Source organism: Ostrinia furnacalis, unplaced genomic scaffold (assembly GCF_004193835.3).
Source record: "Ostrinia furnacalis isolate ACB-3 unplaced genomic scaffold, ASM419383v2 OfSCF5472, whole genome shotgun sequence".
Classification (NCBI taxonomy): domain Eukaryota; kingdom Metazoa; phylum Arthropoda; class Insecta; order Lepidoptera; family Crambidae; genus Ostrinia; species Ostrinia furnacalis.
Genome location: NW_021135711.1, coordinates 402,760 through 423,351, shown reverse-complemented (window position 1 = coordinate 423,351; position 20,592 = coordinate 402,760). Strand labels below are relative to the sequence as shown.

The 20,592-nt window shown below is 42.6% G+C and overlaps 2 protein-coding genes across 2 annotated transcripts; one reads left to right on the top strand and one right to left on the bottom strand.

The window, feature by feature from the left end:
• Positions 1-644: 644 nt before the first annotated feature.
• LOC114361220 (U11/U12 small nuclear ribonucleoprotein 25 kDa protein-like) lies at positions 645-1,599 on the top strand. The gene is made up of 3 exons (XM_028316205.1): positions 645-892; positions 965-1,036; positions 1,160-1,599. The coding sequence occupies exons 1-3, from the start codon at positions 755-757 to the stop codon at positions 1,397-1,399; spliced, it is 450 nt and encodes a 149-aa protein (XP_028172006.1). The 5' UTR covers positions 645-754; the 3' UTR covers positions 1,400-1,599.
• On the bottom strand, positions 1,421-19,301 carry row (relative of woc). The gene is made up of 21 exons (XM_028316206.1): positions 19,129-19,301; positions 18,813-19,063; positions 18,315-18,415; positions 17,779-17,961; positions 15,905-16,069; positions 15,248-15,457; positions 13,915-14,111; positions 13,311-13,514; positions 12,366-12,703; positions 11,831-11,972; positions 10,985-11,134; positions 10,042-10,290; positions 9,404-9,625; positions 7,175-7,354; positions 6,437-6,569; positions 5,989-6,080; positions 5,726-5,862; positions 4,709-4,866; positions 3,854-4,032; positions 2,880-2,990; positions 1,421-2,316 (listed from the first exon to the last, which is right to left on the bottom strand). The coding sequence occupies exons 1-21, from the start codon at positions 19,168-19,170 to the stop codon at positions 2,179-2,181; spliced, it is 3,582 nt and encodes a 1,193-aa protein (XP_028172007.1). The 5' UTR covers positions 19,171-19,301; the 3' UTR covers positions 1,421-2,178.
• Positions 19,302-20,592: the final 1,291 nt, after the last annotated feature.

Here is a 20,592-nt window from a genome sequence, read left to right as displayed (position 1 = left end):
TCAATATATTTATGTAAAACGTTAAAGATTTCCTGGCCTGGACTTGGTATTACATGGATCTCACAACTTTTTACCGTAGAACAACTGAGTTGCGAGACTTGGTTTTTTTGACAAGTATTGTTTTTGATGGGATCTCATTTCTTTTTGTATTTTGTAGACAGCAGTTATGTATCTAGAAAACTGGACCGAAATTGAAAAATTTTACTCGACTTGGCGGTTGCACTACCGTGCCCCCAAATATTTTAGTTTTTCCTTGATTCATACACCAAACACTACTTATATTCCAAATTTGAAGCTTCTAGGTCTGCTAGAAGTGCCTTAGAGTTTTGATGATCGGTGAGTCAGTGAGTCAGTGAGTCAGTGAGTGACAAAATTAAGTAACTTTGACCCGTTATAATTCTTAAACTACTGGTTCAAATTGAATGAAATTTTAAATATACCGTGTCTTTACAATGCCTGCATAGCTAATGAAAATTCAGCCTTCTAGTTTTATCCACAACGAAGTTACAGGCGGTCGAAAATGGCCTGAATTGCTTCGAGAAAAGGATGGTACGGCCGTGCCGCTTTTTTGCTCGACTTGGTGGGGGCACTGCCGTGCCCCCAGATACTTAGAAAAGTAAAATGTCAAATTTGTGCTTGCTTATGGTGCTTGTCAAAAAGTCCAAAGTAAACAAACAAACCCAATTTATTTTACTGCGTGCTCTGTGTTTAATTTATTTGAAAATTAAATGAGAATACGGTTCAAGGTTATAAAATGAATGAAATCGCCGATACCTTATCACACGACGACCTAATAGAAGTTACAAATTCATCTATAACGGCTCTACTAAAATCAGACACGCTGTTGTGCGATCTTCCTTCCGACGTTATTTTAGAAGAAGTTATATCTCAGGTAATTGATATAATAATCTTATCTTGAAATCTCAGGTCAACAATGTCCAGTTACTAATTTATTTTGTCTCAGATTGCTGTGGAGCATGGTCAGTCAATCACAATAAATGTATCCAGAGAAGATGAACCTGCACTGAAAGTGATTGTAAGTATATTATAATAACAAAAAATTCAGTAGGCATTAGTAATTGTGCATATTACGAACCTGAGAAAAGGTTTTATGTGTTAATGTTAAAGACCGGTTGGCTCATCAATTCATTACTTGCAGGTTCCACAAAATGCCACAGTCATTGAACTCAAGAAGGCAATTGCAAGGCACTTCGAGATATACCAGTCAAGAATGAGGAGCAAGGTCAAAATATCCTGGAAATACATCTGGAAGACATACGACTTAAACTATGACGGTATAATACTGGACAGCGACTACAGTCACATTGATGATTACGGAGTATGCAATAAAGTAACATTAACCTTCAAGAAAAGAAAGAAAAAGAAGAAAAATAGCTAGAAGACATTTATTTCAAATTAAATCTGTTACACAACTAAATATATCCCCATTTTAAAATCTATTCTTATAATTCATTTCAATACTACCCTAGTGGAATAAACAGGGCATGTCAGCCACCTTGTGGCTAAGTTTGCAACTTATGTTAAGACTTGGAGATGGAAATGAAATACTGGTGGACAAACTTTCCACTGATGGATGGACAATGGATAGTGAAGAACTGAAAACATGAATTGACATGAAACATAGGTCAAATTGCAAATGTGTATCAGCTTTTGGCTGCTACCAAATATGAAGATAATTCCTATTACTTACTTACATTATTAATCAGCCAAGTAACATCACTTTTATAGCTGCAAATTTAGCCAGGTAGTATTAGTTCCAATACATAAAAATAGATATTGCATCTTAGCTTACACACTATAATTCTTGATGGTCAACTTCAGTTGTCATACATTGAAAAATTACACAAAACATAATATGCATAGCAAAGTATACACCATGAATAAGTCCACTGCACACTAACAGTAAGTCAGGCACAGACCTTGAGTGCTAAGTGAAAGATGCAAATATTTTTTGATATTTCTACTACTAGAAAAAAAGATTATTTTACCCATGTTTTTTCCTGGGCTGCAAACATCTCTATACCAAATTTCATGTAAATCAGTTCAGTGGTTTAATTGTAAAAGAGTTATAATAGTCTATTGTTACAAAATAGTACTCAAGACCCATGCAACAAGTAGTAGTGTTTATGCGTGTGGCTACATTTGGCGGCTTAGTTATTAGAGCTGTTCGAAGTCGGGCTGCGGCGGCGGCTCCTGCGGCAGCGGCTCGAAGTCGCCGAGGCTGTAGTGAGGCTCCTCGTGGCGCGGCGTGGCCAGCGGACGGTCGTACGCGTCCTTCAGAAGCTCTTGGTCGTGCTGCGAGGATATTAAGTCGATTAGCAAAGATTCTATGAGTGTAATATAATAACCAAATAAGAAATAGGCGGTTTAATCCATGCACATCAGCCAGTTAAGGCAGCCCCTTGAGAAAAATGCTGGGCGGCCATTTTGTATGGCGTTTTTTTTGTTGGCTCAAACTTGTGCATTGGCGCGGGAAACAATGATAGATTTTTCTTTTATCAACTTCATAATAATTGATTGTGAAATAGACAGTGCTATGTTACCAAAATATCTGTAGAGACTGAATCATTGAATGATGTCAATAAGGCGATTATCACACTGCGTCGCGGTACGCGGGACGACAGATTTAATCATTGTATGCAAGTACCTCAGTTTGTATAGAAAACACGCGCGGCACAACACACGAACAACGCGTCTGCGCGCGGGATCTTTTATATGAAATCACGCGGACCGCGGCGTAGCGCGGCGCAGTGTGATAATCGCCTAACATTTGAATATCCAAATCTGTGCTAGTCACACAAATATTGTATGTATCTGAAAAAAGTAATTAACATATAACTTATTTATTAGTGACTTACCTGGTCCGACTGCAACACCGAAGGCGGGGCGAGGTCATCGAGCGACAGTTGAGTGTTTAGCACCGAGGGTGGTGCGTAGTCCGCGATCGCCGGGACGCTCTCCGCCGAGTTCTAAACATTATGATAAAAGAGTCAAAACTTATTGAAAATATATTTCGTGATCTCCTTCCATTTATTACGTTATACGTTATTATAGACTTACAGACAAGAGAGTATAATAACGTTTAGTTTACAGTGGAATAATTTTCCTAAAGCATTGCAACTTTTTACACATACAAACCCTTGTATGGTACCCGAAGGTTGATACCTTTTCACCCGAAAAGGTATCAACCTTCGGGTCAGATTGTAATCATTATCCTAGTGATTTGTTGCTTTACATAAGTAAACAAACACTATCCTACTAATATTATAAATACGAAAGTTAGTGTGTCTGGACTGGATGTTTGTTACTCTTTCACGCAAAAACTACTGAACGGATTTTGTTGAAACTTTACAGTATTATTGCTTGTAACCCAGACTAACATATAGGCTTTAATTTATGCCGATCTGTGACACTAAATTTCACGCGGGTGAAGTCGCGTCAAAAGCTAGTGTAGTAATGTAGCAAGGTTATTTGACAAACTTGACTTGACGGCTTGACAAAGGCCTCCCCCAAGGACAGGTCCTGCGTTGCCCGCATTCAGGTTCTTCCAGCGACCTTCACCAAATCGTCGATTCACCTAAAGCCTGGTCCGTGAGCACGTAGAATTATGTCCAATGACCCCAAGCTACCCATCCTTATCGCTCGCGCGTAATTATATTGCTGTCGCGACTGTGCGACGGGCGCCCGCAGTGAGTGTGCGAGCGCGACAACAACATAACTACGCGCGAGCGATAAGGATGGGTAGCTTGGGGTCATTGGACAAAATTCTACGTGCTCACGGACCAGGCTTTAGTGACCAACTGGTCAGCAAGGTAATTAAGGGTCCACAAACCTCAGCCACCGCTTCAGCCGCAGGCGCGGTCTCATTGCTCGCGGATCCAGCACCCGCGGTCGCAGGCGGTTCCGAGCGTTGTTCGTCGTTCGCGCCGAGCGTGTTCTCGCGAGCTTCCTGCTCGGACGCGTACGCCGATTTGTGCTCGCACATCAGCAAGTGGGTGAGCATGTCCGTGCCTGGAGAAGGTGGAAATGTGTAAGTATGAAGTGGTTGGAAAATTAATTTAGTGCAGCTTTTTTACTTGATCAAATAAATTAATAATTCCAAGTCACAATTTCTTCAAAACTGAGTTATTTTTCAATTGGTTGTAAAAATTCGATTTTGTCAATAACATCAATTTTGTCAAAATAACTTGTTTAAAAAGTGACGTCATAGCTTGTTTATTGCCATACAAAATCTATGAGAGAGTCGCGTTTTCACTGCTCATAAAAAGTATGTCAATTGACTAAAGTTACCAGTCAATAATCTTGTAATGTGCGCATTTTTATTCAACTTCAAAAAGGAGGTTCCCAATTCATCTGTATTTTTTATTACTTAAGGTAACCAGTGCACAAACAACACATTATTTACTCTACACACCCTATTGTATAATTTAGCAGTCACTTTTATGTCTAAAGCCTGGTCCGTGAGCACGTAGAATTTTGTCCAATGACCCCAAGCTGCCCATCCTTGTCGCTTGCACGTAATTATGTTGCTGTCGCGCTCGCACACTCACTGCGGGCGCGCGTCGCACAGTCGCGACAGCAATATAATTACGCGCGAGCGATAAGGATGGGTAGCTTGGGGTCATTGGACGGGATTCTACGTGCTCACGGACCAGGCTTTAGTAGAATATTTCACAATCAAACTCACCAATCCGCGTGCTATACCCGCAAACGCAGTGCGCCATAGCGGGCGCGGGCCGCGGCGCATCCTCCAGCGAATGCGGGCCGGCGCAGTACGCGCTGTGGGCCAGCATGCCGCGGTAGCACGACGTCGAGAACGGACACTTGCTACAGTTGGTGGTGCCCCTGCGAGATGGTTGCTTGTTAGTTATATCACAGAATAATAATAAGTACTACCACAGAATAATAATAAGTACTACGTACAGAAGTTTTACTTCGCGAAGGTATTTAAAAAAATGTATGCTCAATGTCATTAACAATATGGTGTAATTTAGCCTGTCTGAGTCAAGCACCATTTTGTTGACAAACGTCAGTGATCGGCACTGCGCCGAAGCTATAGGGCTGACTTCGGTAAAATGATGTGACGTGAGGTGCCAAACTGCGGAAAATGGCGAAGGAAATACATGATTTAGCATGAATTATAATGAATAATATTAACTACTTATTTACCTCTCAGTGTCTTGAGGCAACTTAAAAAAGTACATTCTGTGTTTTTATTATTATTTAGGCAGTTAAATACTGCACAGTATTTAGTACATCATTTTCTTCCATCATACACTAGAATACGCGTGCGTGAGTCAATGTTCGCTCGTATGTGAGGCCTTGTCGAATCGTATCCTGTAGGTGGGCCATCGTGCGTGTTTTGTTTTCGATGTAAACTCGCGGAGATGAACAGGCCTGGTTATATGATGAACTTTTGGCCTTATTACAATGACCATTTCCATGCTAAATGTCACTTTAAACAAGTGTTCAACATGTAATAAAGCCTTTCTCTTCTTTCTGATGGTTGGGAGTTATGAAGGATTGTCAGCGATATCAAGAAAAATGTTCCGTCAATTATGTTGCGCTGTTTCTAATACTTATTTCTAATGCAGTCGGCCAGGCAGTCCAATGCCAGTTTTGCCACGAAAGGCACGGATGACAATCCAGCAGAAAACGTAAGAGTAAAGACTATATGTATAGGTTATGACGTCACAGTACTCACAGGAAGTGCTTGTCGCTCTCCAGCGGCGTGTCGCACTCGCGGCAGACCATGCCGCTGGGCAGCACTAGTGTCAGCTCCTCGAACGTGTCGCTCATAGTGTGGCTCGAGGTGTCCTTTACTGGTGGTCGGGCCTTGTTCTACGATTTGAAAACATTAAACAATTATTAATAAACTAACAAAAAAGAAGAAGAAACAAGTTTGATAACTCATGTGATTATTTGCACAATATTATTGAGGAAAGGTGCAAGAAGAATGAAAGTTACCTTGGGTTGAATAATCAGATGTTCTTCAGAGCACAACGGGTTTGCGTTCTCCACCGTGTTGTGCTCACGGATTTGATGTTCTTTCATCTGACCTGCGATAGAAGTAAAGATAAATTAATGTTATTGACAGTGGCAGTGGGCGGGGCACATAGTTCGTAGAGCTGATGGCCGCTGGGGCAGGAAAATTCTTGAGTGGCGACCACGAGCCGGAAGACGTAGCGTGGGCAGGCCTCCCACTAGGTGGACCGACGATCTGGTGAAGGTCGCGGGAGGTGCCTGGATGCGGGCGGCGCAGGACCGGTCTTTGTGGAAATCCTTGGGGGAGGCCTTTGTCCAGCTGTGGACGTCTTTCGGCTGAAACGAACCTACGAACGAATGTTATTGAAAATGGTAATTTTGGTCTTAGTGGTTCAAAATTACATATTATGTAGTTTTTATTATGACTTACCGAGATGCACGAACTTAAGCACGCATCGGTTGCAGCGGACCTCCAAGTCCTTGTCCTGATGGGTCTTGAGATGGTCGATGTACACCAGAATGTTGGAAGACAGCTCGTGACCGTCCTCGTAAATTGTCAGCACCTGGCACATAGACTAATGGTCAAAGGAGAGTTCCAGTACTTCCTTTGGTTGGTAGTAATAGGTGTGGGCCTAACGATGCACATGGTCAAACACTTATACAACATTAGTTTTACAAATCAATAAACTAAAGCGAAGCGAAACCCGGCGCGTAGTGGTCTTCTCTACATTTTTGCTGTTGGTCAAGTTGATCAGCAATCTTTTTATGATATTGATGTAGGAACGATCTAAGTTAGGACGCTCCGTGTGGGGTGCCTAGATGGAAGGCTGCGAATAGGACACATATCACATTTTTTTCAGGAAGGCATGGGGGAAGGTAAAGGAAAGCATTTGCCGCCAGAGTGGGGCCTATCCGCTTACACTTATAGGTGTCTAATACAGTTTTGAAGCAGTTCATTGTGACTGTCGATGCTTTTTGTCAAAAGGGTACATAAACAGTTGCACGATTTTTGTTATATTTTTCTCTATTTATGTCCTTTTGTACTTTAGGTATATTTGTGTCCTTTTGTACTTTTGGTCTATTTGTGTACTTTTTGTCACAAAATATTCTAACTATAACTCCGTCTCAGCGCCAGGCTTAATTTACTACAGCTAAGTCTATCTCATACCTTGAGGCACAGCGGGCAATGCACGTTGTTAGTGGAACGGTGTCGGCGGCGGAAGTGCTCGGCTGCGGCGCGGTGCGACGAGGCGCGGTAGGCGCAGGCGCCGCACGCGTACGGCAGCTCGAGCGGCACGTGCGTCTTCTGCATGTGCGTGGCTAGAGTCAGTACTGCTGCGAAACGGACCTGGGAAGGGACAAATAAGTATGCGTAAAATAAATCTATATGCATATAGTTTCTAAAAGCGAAAGGTCACTGACTCACTCATCACAAAATCTCAGAAACTACAAGTGCTCGGAGCCTCAATTTTTGCATGGGAGTTCCTTTTAAGAATAAGAATACTTTATTTAGCATAGAAAAATAAAATAAAAATACAGTACATATAACATTAAACTACAAGCTATGCTGAAGAGGCGTCCGCTCAGCTATATTCGCGACATAACAAGCGCCATGTCGAGAAGCTGGTTTTCAGCGGGAACCAACACGATGAAGATTGCGGATTGCGCGCCCTCTTGACCGGGACCATATTGAGGCTACCAGTCAAGAAGGCGCGCAACGCCTTTTAGAACGTAGGTGCTCACTAAGATGGGAAAATTCAACCCCTAAGGGGGTAAAACGGGATCGCTCACACCCAACGACACGCGCGATTTAAATGCATTATTGACAGCACCAATTTGTAAAACGTTACAAGACACCACTTGCTTGTGCTTTACAATACTCTCACCCGCGCAGGTATAGTCAACTATTAAAACGAATTTCCACACGATCAGCCACATAATCTTCAATAAAAAAAGATATTTATCAACAGATATCGGCAGATCAAACCAACACTAGTCTTATATCCGGCTTGAAGGATAAATATTTGTGCCTCACACTGGCAGATCAGGATCAACTGCCGTTATAGTCAGACTATACAAAACTTACTTCGTAGATCAGACAGGCATAAAGCTCCGGCGACTTGGTATCAGCCGGGTGCATGTTCTTGAGATGGGTGGCCAGCTCTTCGTCTCCTGCGAAGCGAGCTAGACAGAACTCGCACTGCGATGCGACCCTATGCTTGAAGATGCATATGCGTATGCATGAAGTATAAAGTACATAACTTACCTCGCAGATCAAACAGGCATAAGTGTACAGCTCAGGCGACTTGGTATCAGCTGGATGCATGTTCTTAAGATGGGTGGCCAGCTCTTCGTCTCCTGGGAAATTTACAAGACAGAACTCGCACTGCGATGCGACCCTATGCTTGAAGATGCAAATGCATGCGTATGCATGGAGTATAAAGTACATAACTTACCTCGCAGATCAGACAGGCATAAGTGAACAGCTCAGGAGACTTGGTATCAGCCGGGTGCATGTTCTTGAGATGGGTGGCCAGCTCATCGTCTCCTGCGAAGCGCGCGAGACAGAACTCGCACTGTGATGCGACCCTATGTTTGAAGATGCATATGCGTATGCATGAAGTATAAAGTACATAACTTACCTCGCAGATCAGACAGGCGTAAGTGTACAGCTCAGGCGACTTGGTATCAGCTGGATGCATGTTCTTGAGATGGGTGGCCAGCTCCTCGTCCCCTGCGAAGAGAGCTAGACAGAATTCGCGCTGCGATGCGACCCTATGCTTGAAGATGCATATGCGTATGCATGAAGTATAAAGTACAAAACTTACCTCGCAGATCAGACAGGCATAAGGAACAGCTCCGGCGACGGCCGGTTGCATGTTCTTGAGATGGGTGGCCAGCTCTTAGTCTCCTGGGAAACTTGCAAGACAGAACTCGCACTGTGGCGCGTCGTCAACGCTTGATGGTGCTGCAACTACGTGTTTGAAGACATGTAGCATGAAGTCTAAGTACATGACTTACCTCGCAGATCAGACAGGCGTAAGTGTACAGCTCAGGCGACTTAGTATCAGCTGGATGCATGTTCTTGAGATGGGTGGCCAGCTCCTCGTCTCCCGCGAAGCGCGCGAGACAGAATTCGCACTGCGATGCGACCCTATGCTTGAAGATGCAATTGCAAAGTATGCATGAAGTCTAAGTACATGACTAACCTCGCAGATCAGACAGGCGTAAGTGTACAGCTCAGGCGACTTGGTATCAGCCGGGTGCATGTTCTTGAGATGGGTGGCCAGCTCCTCGTCTCCCGCGAAGCGCGCGAGACAGAATTCGCACTGCGATGCGACCCTATGCTTGAAGATGCAATTGCAAAGTATGCATGAAGTCTAAGTACATGACTAACCTCGCAGATCAGACAGGCGTAAGTGTACAGCTCAGGCGACTTGGTATCAGCCGGGTGCATGTTCTTGAGATGGGTGGCCAGCTCCTCGTCTCCCGCGAAGCGAGCTAGACAGAACTCGCACTGTGGCGCGTCGTCGACACCCGATGGTGGTGGTACTACGTGCTTGAAGACGTGCAGCATGAAGTCTATGTTGTGGGTGAACTCCATGTTGCAGAATGGACACTGGGGAAGAGATGCTCATTTACATAAAAGCTGAACATAAAAAGTAACAAAAAAATTAAATGCTGGATACACAACAGTATCGTTTCGATTGAATAGTCGGCACTATTAATCTATCGTTCCACAGAACTACGTCGAAAAACAAACACATTTTTTTCTGTCTGATAAAAACTAACAGTCTCATTCAAACTGTAAAGTTTTGTTTTATACAATTTTTAAAAAGATAAGTCTTAAGTCCTCTTGTTTGCCCCGATTGGGGTTTTATTAACATATAAAATCGATTGTTTTATCGATTAGCTATAAGTAAAGGGCAAGCTGCTCAACTGCCCAAAGAGAAGCTATTTGGGCAGTTCTTCTACCTGTATCAATCAAATTAAGCTGTTAAGTAAAAAACTATGATAGTAAAACAATAAACATACCTCCACAGCAATGGCCACCTTTTGCACCGGTTCGTCACCCCCGATCTGTCCGAAGTAGTATCTCTCCATGGACACCGTGACGGTCTCTTCTGGCTTCGCCTCTTTCTTGATGCTCTTAAGAGGCACATCGTCCAAGTCGTCATCGACGTATGTCTTCGGCTGCTTACGGCGGCGAGTCGTGCCCTCGTCTTTCACTTTGTCCTTGTCTTTCTCTTGCTTTATTTTGGTGCGACGCAGCGCGAGCGGTATCTGTTTTGGTAGAAGGAGTGAATAGTTAGAAAAGAGAATACTCGGCTGTTGGTTGGCTCTATTTTCTGCATTATTTTTTCCAGCTTTTTGTTGTGGAATAAGGTATAATTTTTCGTAGAACAATGAAGGGAAAAATTAAGATGGCTTTATGTACAACTGCCGTAAGCATTGAAAAATGTAACACACTCTTATTTCAATGCGTCAATACCCAATTCATACTGAAGATGTGACTGATCAAACGGTTAAATAAATTAATAAAATAATCATAAGTGCCACTCTTGTGGTCTAAATTGAATAAAAAAAAATTGATTTGATTTTGATTGAATAAATAAATATCCTTGGACATTTTTACACTGCGCCGCTAGTCCCAAACGAAGCAAAGGTAAAAAGGTACTAGACAACAGATATAAACATACTTAAATACTTTTTTTTATCTATTTAATCTTCAGGAAGGTGATTATTTTGTATATTATTTTGATCTTCTTAATTGCCTTGTTTTAGGCCCGATTTTCATAAAGGCGAAAAGGGGAGGAGACGAGAGGTGTGGAAATAATGAATCCTGATTGGTTATTTAAAAAACATCGTCTTTCCTCTCCCGTTTGGTGGAAACCGGACCTTTAGGTTCTAAGGTCTAATGATTATGAAACAAACGAACTTATACGATTAAAGGTTAAAAACGCCAGTGGTTACTCACTTCCTCGTCTTCTTCGTCCTCGTCGATGTACGTGGTCTTCTGTCGCTTCTTCTTGGGCGGCGGCGGCGGATCGGGCTCGCGGCGTTTGCGGCCGCGCTTGCCTCGCGGCGCCTCGGGCTCCGGTTCGGGCTCGTCGCCTTTGTCCTTCTTCTGAGTAAAGGCAATCGAGTTAGAAAACTATACCCTATGGTAGCCAAGGTAAGTGCGAGCGAGACAACGCCGGCTTCCGCACCGGCTACATCTACCGCCACCCGCTCGTCAAGGTATGACGTCATCACAGCTGGTCACCAGGGTGCGAGGTAGACACTAGAGTGCGAGCGATAAAATGAATCAATAGCAAGCACCTTGGTTGTCAAAAAGATACAGATACACACATGCTCATTATTAGCACGAAAGCATACCAATATTGAGCAATAAGGGTTTTTGTAATGAAAGATCCGCTAGATGGCGGGACGTGGATGTGGGGTCTGACTGCTGCGTGATTGGTGGATTTTGACATATCTGTCAATGTCATGTCAAAAATAACCAATCATGCAGCATTTGGACCTCGCGTCTACGTATTGCCATCTGGCGGATTTTTCATTCGCGAAAACCCTCACTGCTTATAGTAGCATGTGTCGAAACATTGCTAATAATAAGCATGCTCATTTCGAGGTGTTCGAGCACGCTTGTTTTAAGAATGATAATAAGCAAGACATTTTATGAGCATGTATCTGTAGTTTTATAGTTATGTCCAGATACAAAACTGGTTTTCAGGAAGTTAATGATGTGGAATCTTATACGATGGTCAATAACTTTGATAAAATAATTTATGAAAAGATATTTCTTCATCAAAACTGTTGTTACCTTAGGATACTTCCAGATTTTGAACGGATTGGCGGCTATCTTGTTTAGGCGGACGGTGATCGCGTCCTTTGCCTCCACCTTGGTTTGCTCCGAAATGTGGAGGACAATGTTGTCGAAAGCTTGCCCCGGGGAAATACCGTACCTGAGGACAATCCATCGTATTACATTTTAGATTCGGAGATAATCTGAGTAAATGGTAGAGCTAAAGCTCGGTCCGTGAGCACGTATAATTTTGTCCAATGACCCCTAGCTATCCATCCTTATCGCTCGCGCATAATTATATTGCTGTCGCGACTGTGCGACTGGCACCCGCAGTGAGTGTGCGAGCGCGATAGCAACATTTCAAGGTTTGTTTTATTTTGAACTCAATCTATCATAAGTTATGGTTATCATTTTTTGCTGCTCATATGTTTGATATCTAGTTTTGTATGTGTGTTACATACATTGACATTCAGAAACAAGCAGGGGGCAATACAGTAAAAAATACATCTTTACCGCATATTCAAAATAATACACATCAAAATACAAAACTCACTTCTCCCTCCACACGAGCTCATCCAGGAACTGCTGAATAATCTGGCGGGATAACAGCGAGAGCGTATTCTGGAACATTCTCGGCACGATCCGTCGCAGATACTCCATTATGTTGGCATTACTGTTGCTGCCGCTTCGCGACGTACTATCAGAGTGTGACGACGACTGGTGGACGCTCTTGAAGCCCATAGACACAAGGGTTCCTTTGTCTACGGTCAGGTCAGTGAGGATCATGGAGGACGGATGCACCCAGCCGGTGAGAGGCTCGAGAATCTTCTGGAAACGCTTCTTGTAGTTTTTCTCATGCTCGGCCAAAGGTTCAACGGCTCGGAGGCGAATCTGCGCAACGAAAATGAATTTCATTCAAACATTTTGAATCTTTGGGTGAACAAAAATAGGCACAAAGACATCACGATTGACGACAAATTTGAAACAGCGGAAACAAATCTTTGAAATGTTTGGCTCATGTCATCATTATTTCAGTTGCTGGACGCATCACGCATGCCTCGCCTAAGAAACGCCACAAAGCACAAGTTACCGCTCCTTTACGCGTTACGGATGCCGCGTGCGCTCGTACGTAATTGCATGCCCGCCCCACACGCGTGTGAAAACTCGTCGCACGCGTCCGTAAACACTGCGCTGCTCATCCGTTCATATTTGGCGACACAGAAGAGTTTTAGCGTAGGCCCCTGTTGCCATTACTTCCATAACACTCACCAGCAGTCGTGGCTGGTGGTGCCCAGCGAGCCCACGCCCACTCCACTTGTTGCTGGGCGCCCAGCAGCCGCTGTGGACGACACTCACCAGCTTCTCAGTGGGGTCGAGCACTCCCAGCACCTCGACCTTGACCTGGCGCTGCGTGCCGTCGTGGCTGGTGGTGCCCAGCGAACCCACGCCCACTTCGCTTGTTGCTGGGCGCCCAGCAGCCGCTGTGGACAACACTCACCAGCTTCTCAGTGGGGTCGAGCACGCCCAGCACTTCGACCTTGACCTGGCGCTGCGTGCCGTCGTGGCTGGTGGTGCCTAACGAGATCACGCCCACTTCGACCTTCTTTCCCGCGCCACCCAGTAACTGCATGTGTTGGTGGATGGCTGATGTGCAGATCGCTCGTAGCCACGTGAATAAGCCTTTCACGTAGAGGTTGTCCACCTGGGAAGCCAAGTACAATGTTAATAGAACCATATTGCTTGTCACTTAGGAGTCTTTTTTTGTCCCCAATCCGACTTGCCATTATAGGGAACCAAATCCTCCATTTGCATCTTGCTTTTAGCTATTTGGAGAAAGTAATTGTGCTCCAGCAGTGGCGACTATGACGAAAACTTCAGACCAACTACTGACATTGTTAACTCTCTTCTTGGTCTCTATAAAAAGGTAATTCTATGTATGTAACACAAGACAGAGTGTTTGGTAAAGGGTTAGACAAACTTCGTGGATGTATTTTGAGAATGCAAATTCGCCCATTTGACCCTGTAATTGTATGATCTTTAGATTTTATATTTAACTTTGGAGTAATTCATCTAGAGATCAGGGAAAAAATAAATAGCATTACCTTAACCCACTGCACGACGTTCTGCACATTGGTCTGGCAGGCCCAGTGGTAGATCAGCTTGAGCAGCACACTCGGCGGGAAGGTGGCGCCTTCGAAGATGGAGCTCGAGAAGACAGACACGAAGCGAGTTGGGCAGCACTCGGATATCCACACGTAGCCGCCCGAGTATGGAAACTTGGTCACGTCCGAGTACATGCCTGGAGACGTCATATTAAGTAAAGTCATTGCTAAATAGCACATTTTACTAATAAATAGTGTCTCAAGACAAAAGTCTTCGAGCAGTGTGTGTTGCCAGTGTTGATCTATGGATCTGAAACGTGGTCGCTTACTATGGGTCTCATAAGAAGGCTCAAGGTCAAAGGGCGATGGAGCGGGCCATGCTTGGAGTTTCCCTGCGTGATCGATTCGGAATTGAGGAGATCCGCAGGAGAACCAAAGTGACCGACATAGCTCGCAGAATTGCTAAAATCAAGTGGCAGTGGGCGGGGCACATAGCTCGTAGAGACGATGGCCGTTGGGGCAGAAAAGTTCTTGAGTGGCGACCACGGGCTGGAAGACGTAGCGTGGGCAGGCCTCCTACTAGGTGGACCGACGATCTGGTAAAGGTCGCGGGAAGAGCCTGGATGCGGGCAGCGCAGGACCGTGCATTGTGGAAAACCTTGGAGGAGGCCTTTGTCCAGCAGTGGACGTCATTTAGCTGAAACGAACTAATAAATAAGAGGTAGCAGTGTTCACGCCAGCGCATCAAGATGTTTTTTGTACACTACACACAAAGAGAGAACACTGACACGAAGCGAATGGAGCACCACCCAGAAATCTACACGTAGCCGCCCGAGTACGGGAACTTGGTTAAGTCCTTGGTTGAGTATATGCCTGGGGATATCATAGTATGTATAGCATAAGTTTCATTGCAAAATAGCACTTGTGTTTGCTAAATAAGATGTAACTTTAGTTAGCAACAAGATGCTGTGTGCACACAACACAGTTTAATGAGAGAACACAGACTCGAAGCGAGTTGGGCAACACTCGGAAATCCACACGTAGCCGCCCGAGTACGGGAACTTGGTCACGTCCAGGAATAGGCCTGGGGATATCATATTATGTCACTACAGTCGTTAAAAAGCAGTTCAAGTATCTGTAGGGGGTCTCGACCGGGAAATGACGAAACGAGAGAGTGGTGGAGTGGTGAAATCTATGTTAAGTGGATTCGGTCTCCGGGCCTAGGGCAAGCAAAGATGTCCAAACATAATCTGTGGCCTGTCCAGTCAGGTTACGAATAACAGGTGAACTTTGCAGGTTAAACTATAGCCAGAAGGTAGTTTAGAAAACTCACCAAGTTTGAGTTTGTTCCCGGCGTGTATAGCGCACCACTGCTCGGAGCGCACGAGCCCCTGCTGTATGAGCCACTCCGTGAACTTCATGGGCGTGTGCATGAGCACCGACTTGACCTTGCTGTCCAGCGCCGAGCGGTCCGACGGCGGCGGTGCTTCCTTCGAGCGGAGGTACGGCCGCGCCACCACCACCAGCGATGGGAACGTTTTGCCTGGGGACATTATTTTAGGTCTGTTTTAAAAAAACAACAGACAGATTGAACACATACACAATACAAATATAAATAAATTATTTATTTATTTAGGCCTTTAATTCATTATCTAGTAAGTCTACCAAGTTGGCCAAAAAGGCATGTATGACATGCCTTTAGTATTTGTTAGTCTTTGCCATACAAAATCTGTGGGAGGGAGATATGCACTCTTAGTCTGCATAATGTAAACTCTCATACATGCAAGTTTTGTAATCAGTACACAAGTATAGTCACTGGTCTGTGAGCACGTATAATTTTGTCCAATGACCCCAAGCTACCCATCCTTATCGCTCGCGCGTAATTATATTGCTGTCGCGACTGTGCGACTGGCACCCGCAGTGAGTGTGCGAAATTCTACGTGCTCACAGACCGGGCTTTAGTATAATACAAGGTTCCTGTAAAACATACCTTGAAGCTTATTGAATGAGACTTCACGAGAATCTGCAACATTTTTGTTGCCATCCTCTTTGGTGAGATCAACAATGGCTGTTGTCTTAGCTGTGTTGCCAGTCAGTAGACCCCCAATTGCTGTTGCTTCCGATGGACGCACATTTGTGACCACACTGTGCACATCTGTAAAAAAAAGTTAATGAAACCAACTATAACAAGAAATATCTGGCAATATGATCAGAGTAAATACAAATGAGTTGGTTATCTTCATAGAAACGCACCGAGCGCGGTTTTTACGTGAGCGCGCCAATACGTATGCGGCGCGCACGCACACACTGACAATATTCGGCGCAACTCCCCGTTAATCCACGATAAATTTTAACGCTCAGTGCGTTTCTATGAAGATAACCTACTCATTTGTATTTCGTCGTCGTCGTCGTCGTCGTTTCAGCCGAAAGACATCCACTGCTGGACAAAGGCCTCCCCTAAGAATCGCTAAAATCAAGTGGCAGTGGGCGGGGCACATAGCTCGAAGAGCTGATGGCCGCTGGGGCAGGAAAGTTCTTGAGTGGCGACCACGAGCTGGAAGAAGACGTAGCGTGGGCAGTNTTCTGTTGAGGTTTTATTGCTGTAAGGTATCGCACCGCACTTTTTTGTTATAATATTACATACTTTTAGCATAAATTTAACAAAAATTTAGCAAACATGGTAGTAATATACTTTTGGATTTTTTTCAGGTAAAAACTACCTTGGCAAAAATCTTTAAAATATTATATTTAAACAGAATACTAATTGACATGATAAATAGTTTTAGCATACTATTAAATATAAATAACATTTATGTACGTTACATAAACTTTCTAGCTGAATTTTTTGTTCTGTACGCAGTTTTTTATCAATGGTGAACTTCAACGGAAGTAAAAAAATATTTTTAGTTATGAAACGCATACATGTTATATATCAAATTAAAGACAATTTAATACACTTTTTTGGCTCGTGTAAAACTTTTAGTAGAGTATAAGACATTTTGTAAAAAAATGATTTAAAAAGTAGTATCACAACAATGTAAAAAAAATCAATTTTCCTTTAATTACTAACTAAAGGTTGATTTTATCGATACAATTTATACTACAAAATATCAAGCGTATACGTAGAGCTTTGATTTAAATAAAAAAGTAATGAAATCGGACAAATGGTTTTCAAGTTATGGTTGATTTTCTAAAATTGACTGCCATTTTTGTTAGCTTCCACTTAGAGATGCCAATCATTGTTTTATAATAGCGTAGTAAAATTATTAACCTGCTGTGAGAAGGGAATTGAGTATCCTCAAATTAAATCGATATCTTGGCTGACCCATGGATTAATTAGGAATACATTAAAATCGCGCGCGTAAATGCCTAATTCTGGTCAAAAAGCGAATTCTGTTTTTAACGTATTTATGGATTTATTGGTTTTTAAACTATTTTAAACCTTGATGTGACTCATTGTGTACCCTCAAATTTCATAAAAACGCTATTTTTGTATTACTTATAGTTTATGTTAGGAACCCCTAAAATAGCAACTTTCAAAAATTTCAAGGACAGGTAGAGGCCTCAAGATGACAGATATCTAATTAAATTTAATGCTTATCGTAATCTATATGTCAAAACGCAACTTTTGACACCTCTTGCGTAACCGTAGCTCAAAAAAATTTTTTTCCCATACAACGACGGGACACCCTAGTGGGCAGGCCTCCCACTAGGTGGACCGACGATCTGGTGAAGGTCGCGGGAAGTACCTGGATGCAAGCGGCGCAGGACCGGTCTTTGTGGAAATCCATTTGTATTTACTCTGATATAATTTAGAAGTTATTTTTGAATTAACCTATCGTAAATATTAATTCTATAACTCACTAGAAGGTGCCAAAGTCTTGTCCTTAGTTTTAGTGTCCTTTTCCTTTTCTTTGTCCTTCTCTTTTTCCTTGTGTTTTTCTTTGTCCTTCTTTTTCTTCTTATGACTCCGTGATTCCGGTGACTTAGCCCTTTCAGGGGACGGAGAGTAATCTCTATCTGCTTCCCGGATTTTCCTAGGTCGTCCTAAATAAGAGAAAAGGAGATCAATCTACACTTGATGATAAAACACAATAACATGACAATAACGTGAGGTTCTTTCTAAAGCCTTTTTGTTTAAAACTAAAGAGCCTAAGAGTAGCCGCACACCGTTATTTTTAGTTGGCCGATAGTTGTGCCCGATTTTTAATTGTATGAAGAATCGGCCAAATCGAGTCGGCGTAGTGTGCGCACTCCACACCCCATACTGATCAACTGCCCGACTAAACTATCGGCCGAAGAAAAATCAACGGTGTGCGCCTACTCTAAGACCATTTTATCAATTTTCATGAACCTTTATATTAACTGTTCTAATTATAAGTTTCAAACAAATCAATTACCTCTTTTGCTTGTTGATCTCTCCTTGGATATGGAGAGTGAGCGAGATCTGGATCTGATAATGTCTGCACTCTGTCTCTCCAAGTCTTTCAGTACTGGTTGCCTGTAAATAACATATTTAGTTCACTTATACAGATTAATTAAAGTAACTCTATGTAATATTACATAGCTGGCAAGCGTCTAAATGTGGATTTAATTCAATTCATCATCATCATCATCAACAGCCCTTTACAGTCCACTGCTGGACTATGAGCCTCCTCTACTTAGTGGAGAGTTTTGCCATAATCCCCACGCTTGGCAAGCGGGTTGGAGATCGCAGTTTAAAAGAGTGATGTTTTTCAGAGAGTTCTGCTGCTTTAATTCAATTATCTGTATTTCGCCAGATAACCAAGCTAAATGCCTTCAATTAAATAGGTAAATAGTATTGGTTTGAAGCAATTTCAGTAAAGTAAAATTATAGGTTATACAAATTAATAATAATGTAATGCATAAATACTAACTTTCCGAGTAACTGGTATGCAGTGAACTGGTCGCCGTTGTACACAATCTCGCCCCCCGTCTCCTTGACCATTTCGTCAAGTTTGTTTTGTATGCTCTTGTACTCATCGTCGGCATTTTTGTAAGCCTGCAATTGCACCTCCGAGAGCTCCTCTTCCCAACACTCAAGCTCAAGTGTCGGCACGTCAGGGCCAAAGTACGAACGTTTGTACAGGTCCGCTTCGATGATTTCAGCTTGAGGAGGAACAACCTCCTGAAAAATTTTAGCTTTAGCACAAGGAAAGGAAGCCGACATGTAAATAAACAAACGGTACTCACAGCAGTTGCTTCAGTGTCAGTTTTTAACTTTTTCAACTTCATGGTTAGATATTGTTATAACGCTAACTCATTTCAAAAAGAAGAAACGCTTTCTTGTTTCTTTAAATTTTGATGAAGCAAAATGCGAAGCCACTTGCTTGCTTGTGTTGTCATTTGTCAACAAAATGTCATCTTCGGCCGCCATGATTGTTTGACATTTTTTTTGTTCGATTCTTTTAAAAAAGCAAAGGCATTACGGTATACAGCCAAGTCATCATTTTTTAGCTTATCTTAATAATATTTATAATGACTGATAAATGACGGATTTTTCATCTATAGCCTGACCAGGAACATAAAAACCCTGGCATAGAGGCGCTTCAATTGCATTTGATAGTGCAACACTGGGTACAGTCGTACCTGTATTAAATTAATAGGCTAACTTTATGTATCAGGATTCAGGATTATAGGCTAATTTAATATTTTTATAAATTAACAAAAACATATTATATTATAGGTAAACTGGTTTAAATAAATTAAATGAAACCATCAATCGAGCAAGTAGGATTTTATTATTATTCATCAATAATCAAATTCTGAACTTGAATATTCAACTACAATGTCTGCTCATGAACGCTTCAAACTCGGTACTTCTTTCCCAATTCCATAAAATTCAATACTTACAAAGTGACAAAAAACTTTAAAATAGGTAGTTGAAACAAACCACAGCTAATTTTCATAGTTGACTGTACTATACGATAAACATGTCAGTCAATTTGACAACCTTTGTCGGAAACATTATTCAATGAAAATATTGTCCGAACCCATAGTATTTCTCTTCGACAAATACTTTAACACATTGTGAATTTGTGAACCACTTTTCTTTCACGACTATAAAAAGATTTTAGCAATTTAATTCACAAAATCAATTGCGCACATTTAAAATAAAGTTTGTTTACACTTTGACAGCAATAGACTGACATGCAAGGTGACATGTCAATGAAGTTTTCAGTTACTGTTGCCATTAAAAGAAATTAGTACCATTAATTTTCCGCAACATGGCGAGGGTTTTTATGTTCCTGAGCCCCGATTACGGTAATTTTTAACGTCAACAATCCAGACACGCTTCTCGATTCTGCGATACGATTGATCGTTCAACAGCGTACGTCAGCTGTTTTGACCAATCGTATCGCAGAATCAGAAACGCGTCTGGATTGTAGACGTTATAAAAGTTACCGTAATCCGGGCTCTGGTCAGGCTATACCATTCATCCATCTACTTCGAGATAAGTATAGTTCCAAAATACTGAACTGTCCTATCCATGACATTGACAGTGGGGCGCCACCGTCAATACCGGATCGCTGGTTCCGATTTTTGCCATCATGAAGCTACAGATAAAAATGGAGGCCACACTCCGAATACCTACTTGAAGCACAAATTAAGTATCACTATCTCGCTCTCTGTGGGCAGACTCGCTCTTTCTAAATA

What these genes read in the sequence shown, in the direction of transcription:
- LOC114361220 (XM_028316205.1), top strand. Translation starts at nt 755, where the DNA reads ATGAATGAAATCGCCGATACCTTATCACACGACGACCTAATAGAAGTT. An exon ending in TAGAAGAAGTTATATCTCAG is followed by an intron (nt 893 to 964) that starts GTAATTGATATA and finishes ATTTTGTCTCAG; the next exon opens with ATTGCTGTGGAGCATGGTCA. An exon ending in AACCTGCACTGAAAGTGATT is followed by an intron (nt 1,037 to 1,159) that starts GTAAGTATATTA and finishes CATTACTTGCAG; the next exon opens with GTTCCACAAAATGCCACAGT.
- row (XM_028316206.1), bottom strand. Translation starts at nt 19,170, where the DNA reads ATGAAGTTGAAAAAGTTAAAAACTGACACTGAAGCAACTGCT. An exon ending in ACGCCTGTCTGATCTGCGAG is followed by an intron (nt 7,355 to 9,403) that starts GTTAGTCATGTA and finishes GTCCCTTCCCAG; the next exon opens with GTCCGTTTCGCAGCAGTACT. An exon ending in CGGCTGAAGCGGTGGCTGAG is followed by an intron (nt 2,991 to 3,853) that starts GTTTGTGGACCC and finishes CATAATGTTTAG; the next exon opens with AACTCGGCGGAGAGCGTCCC.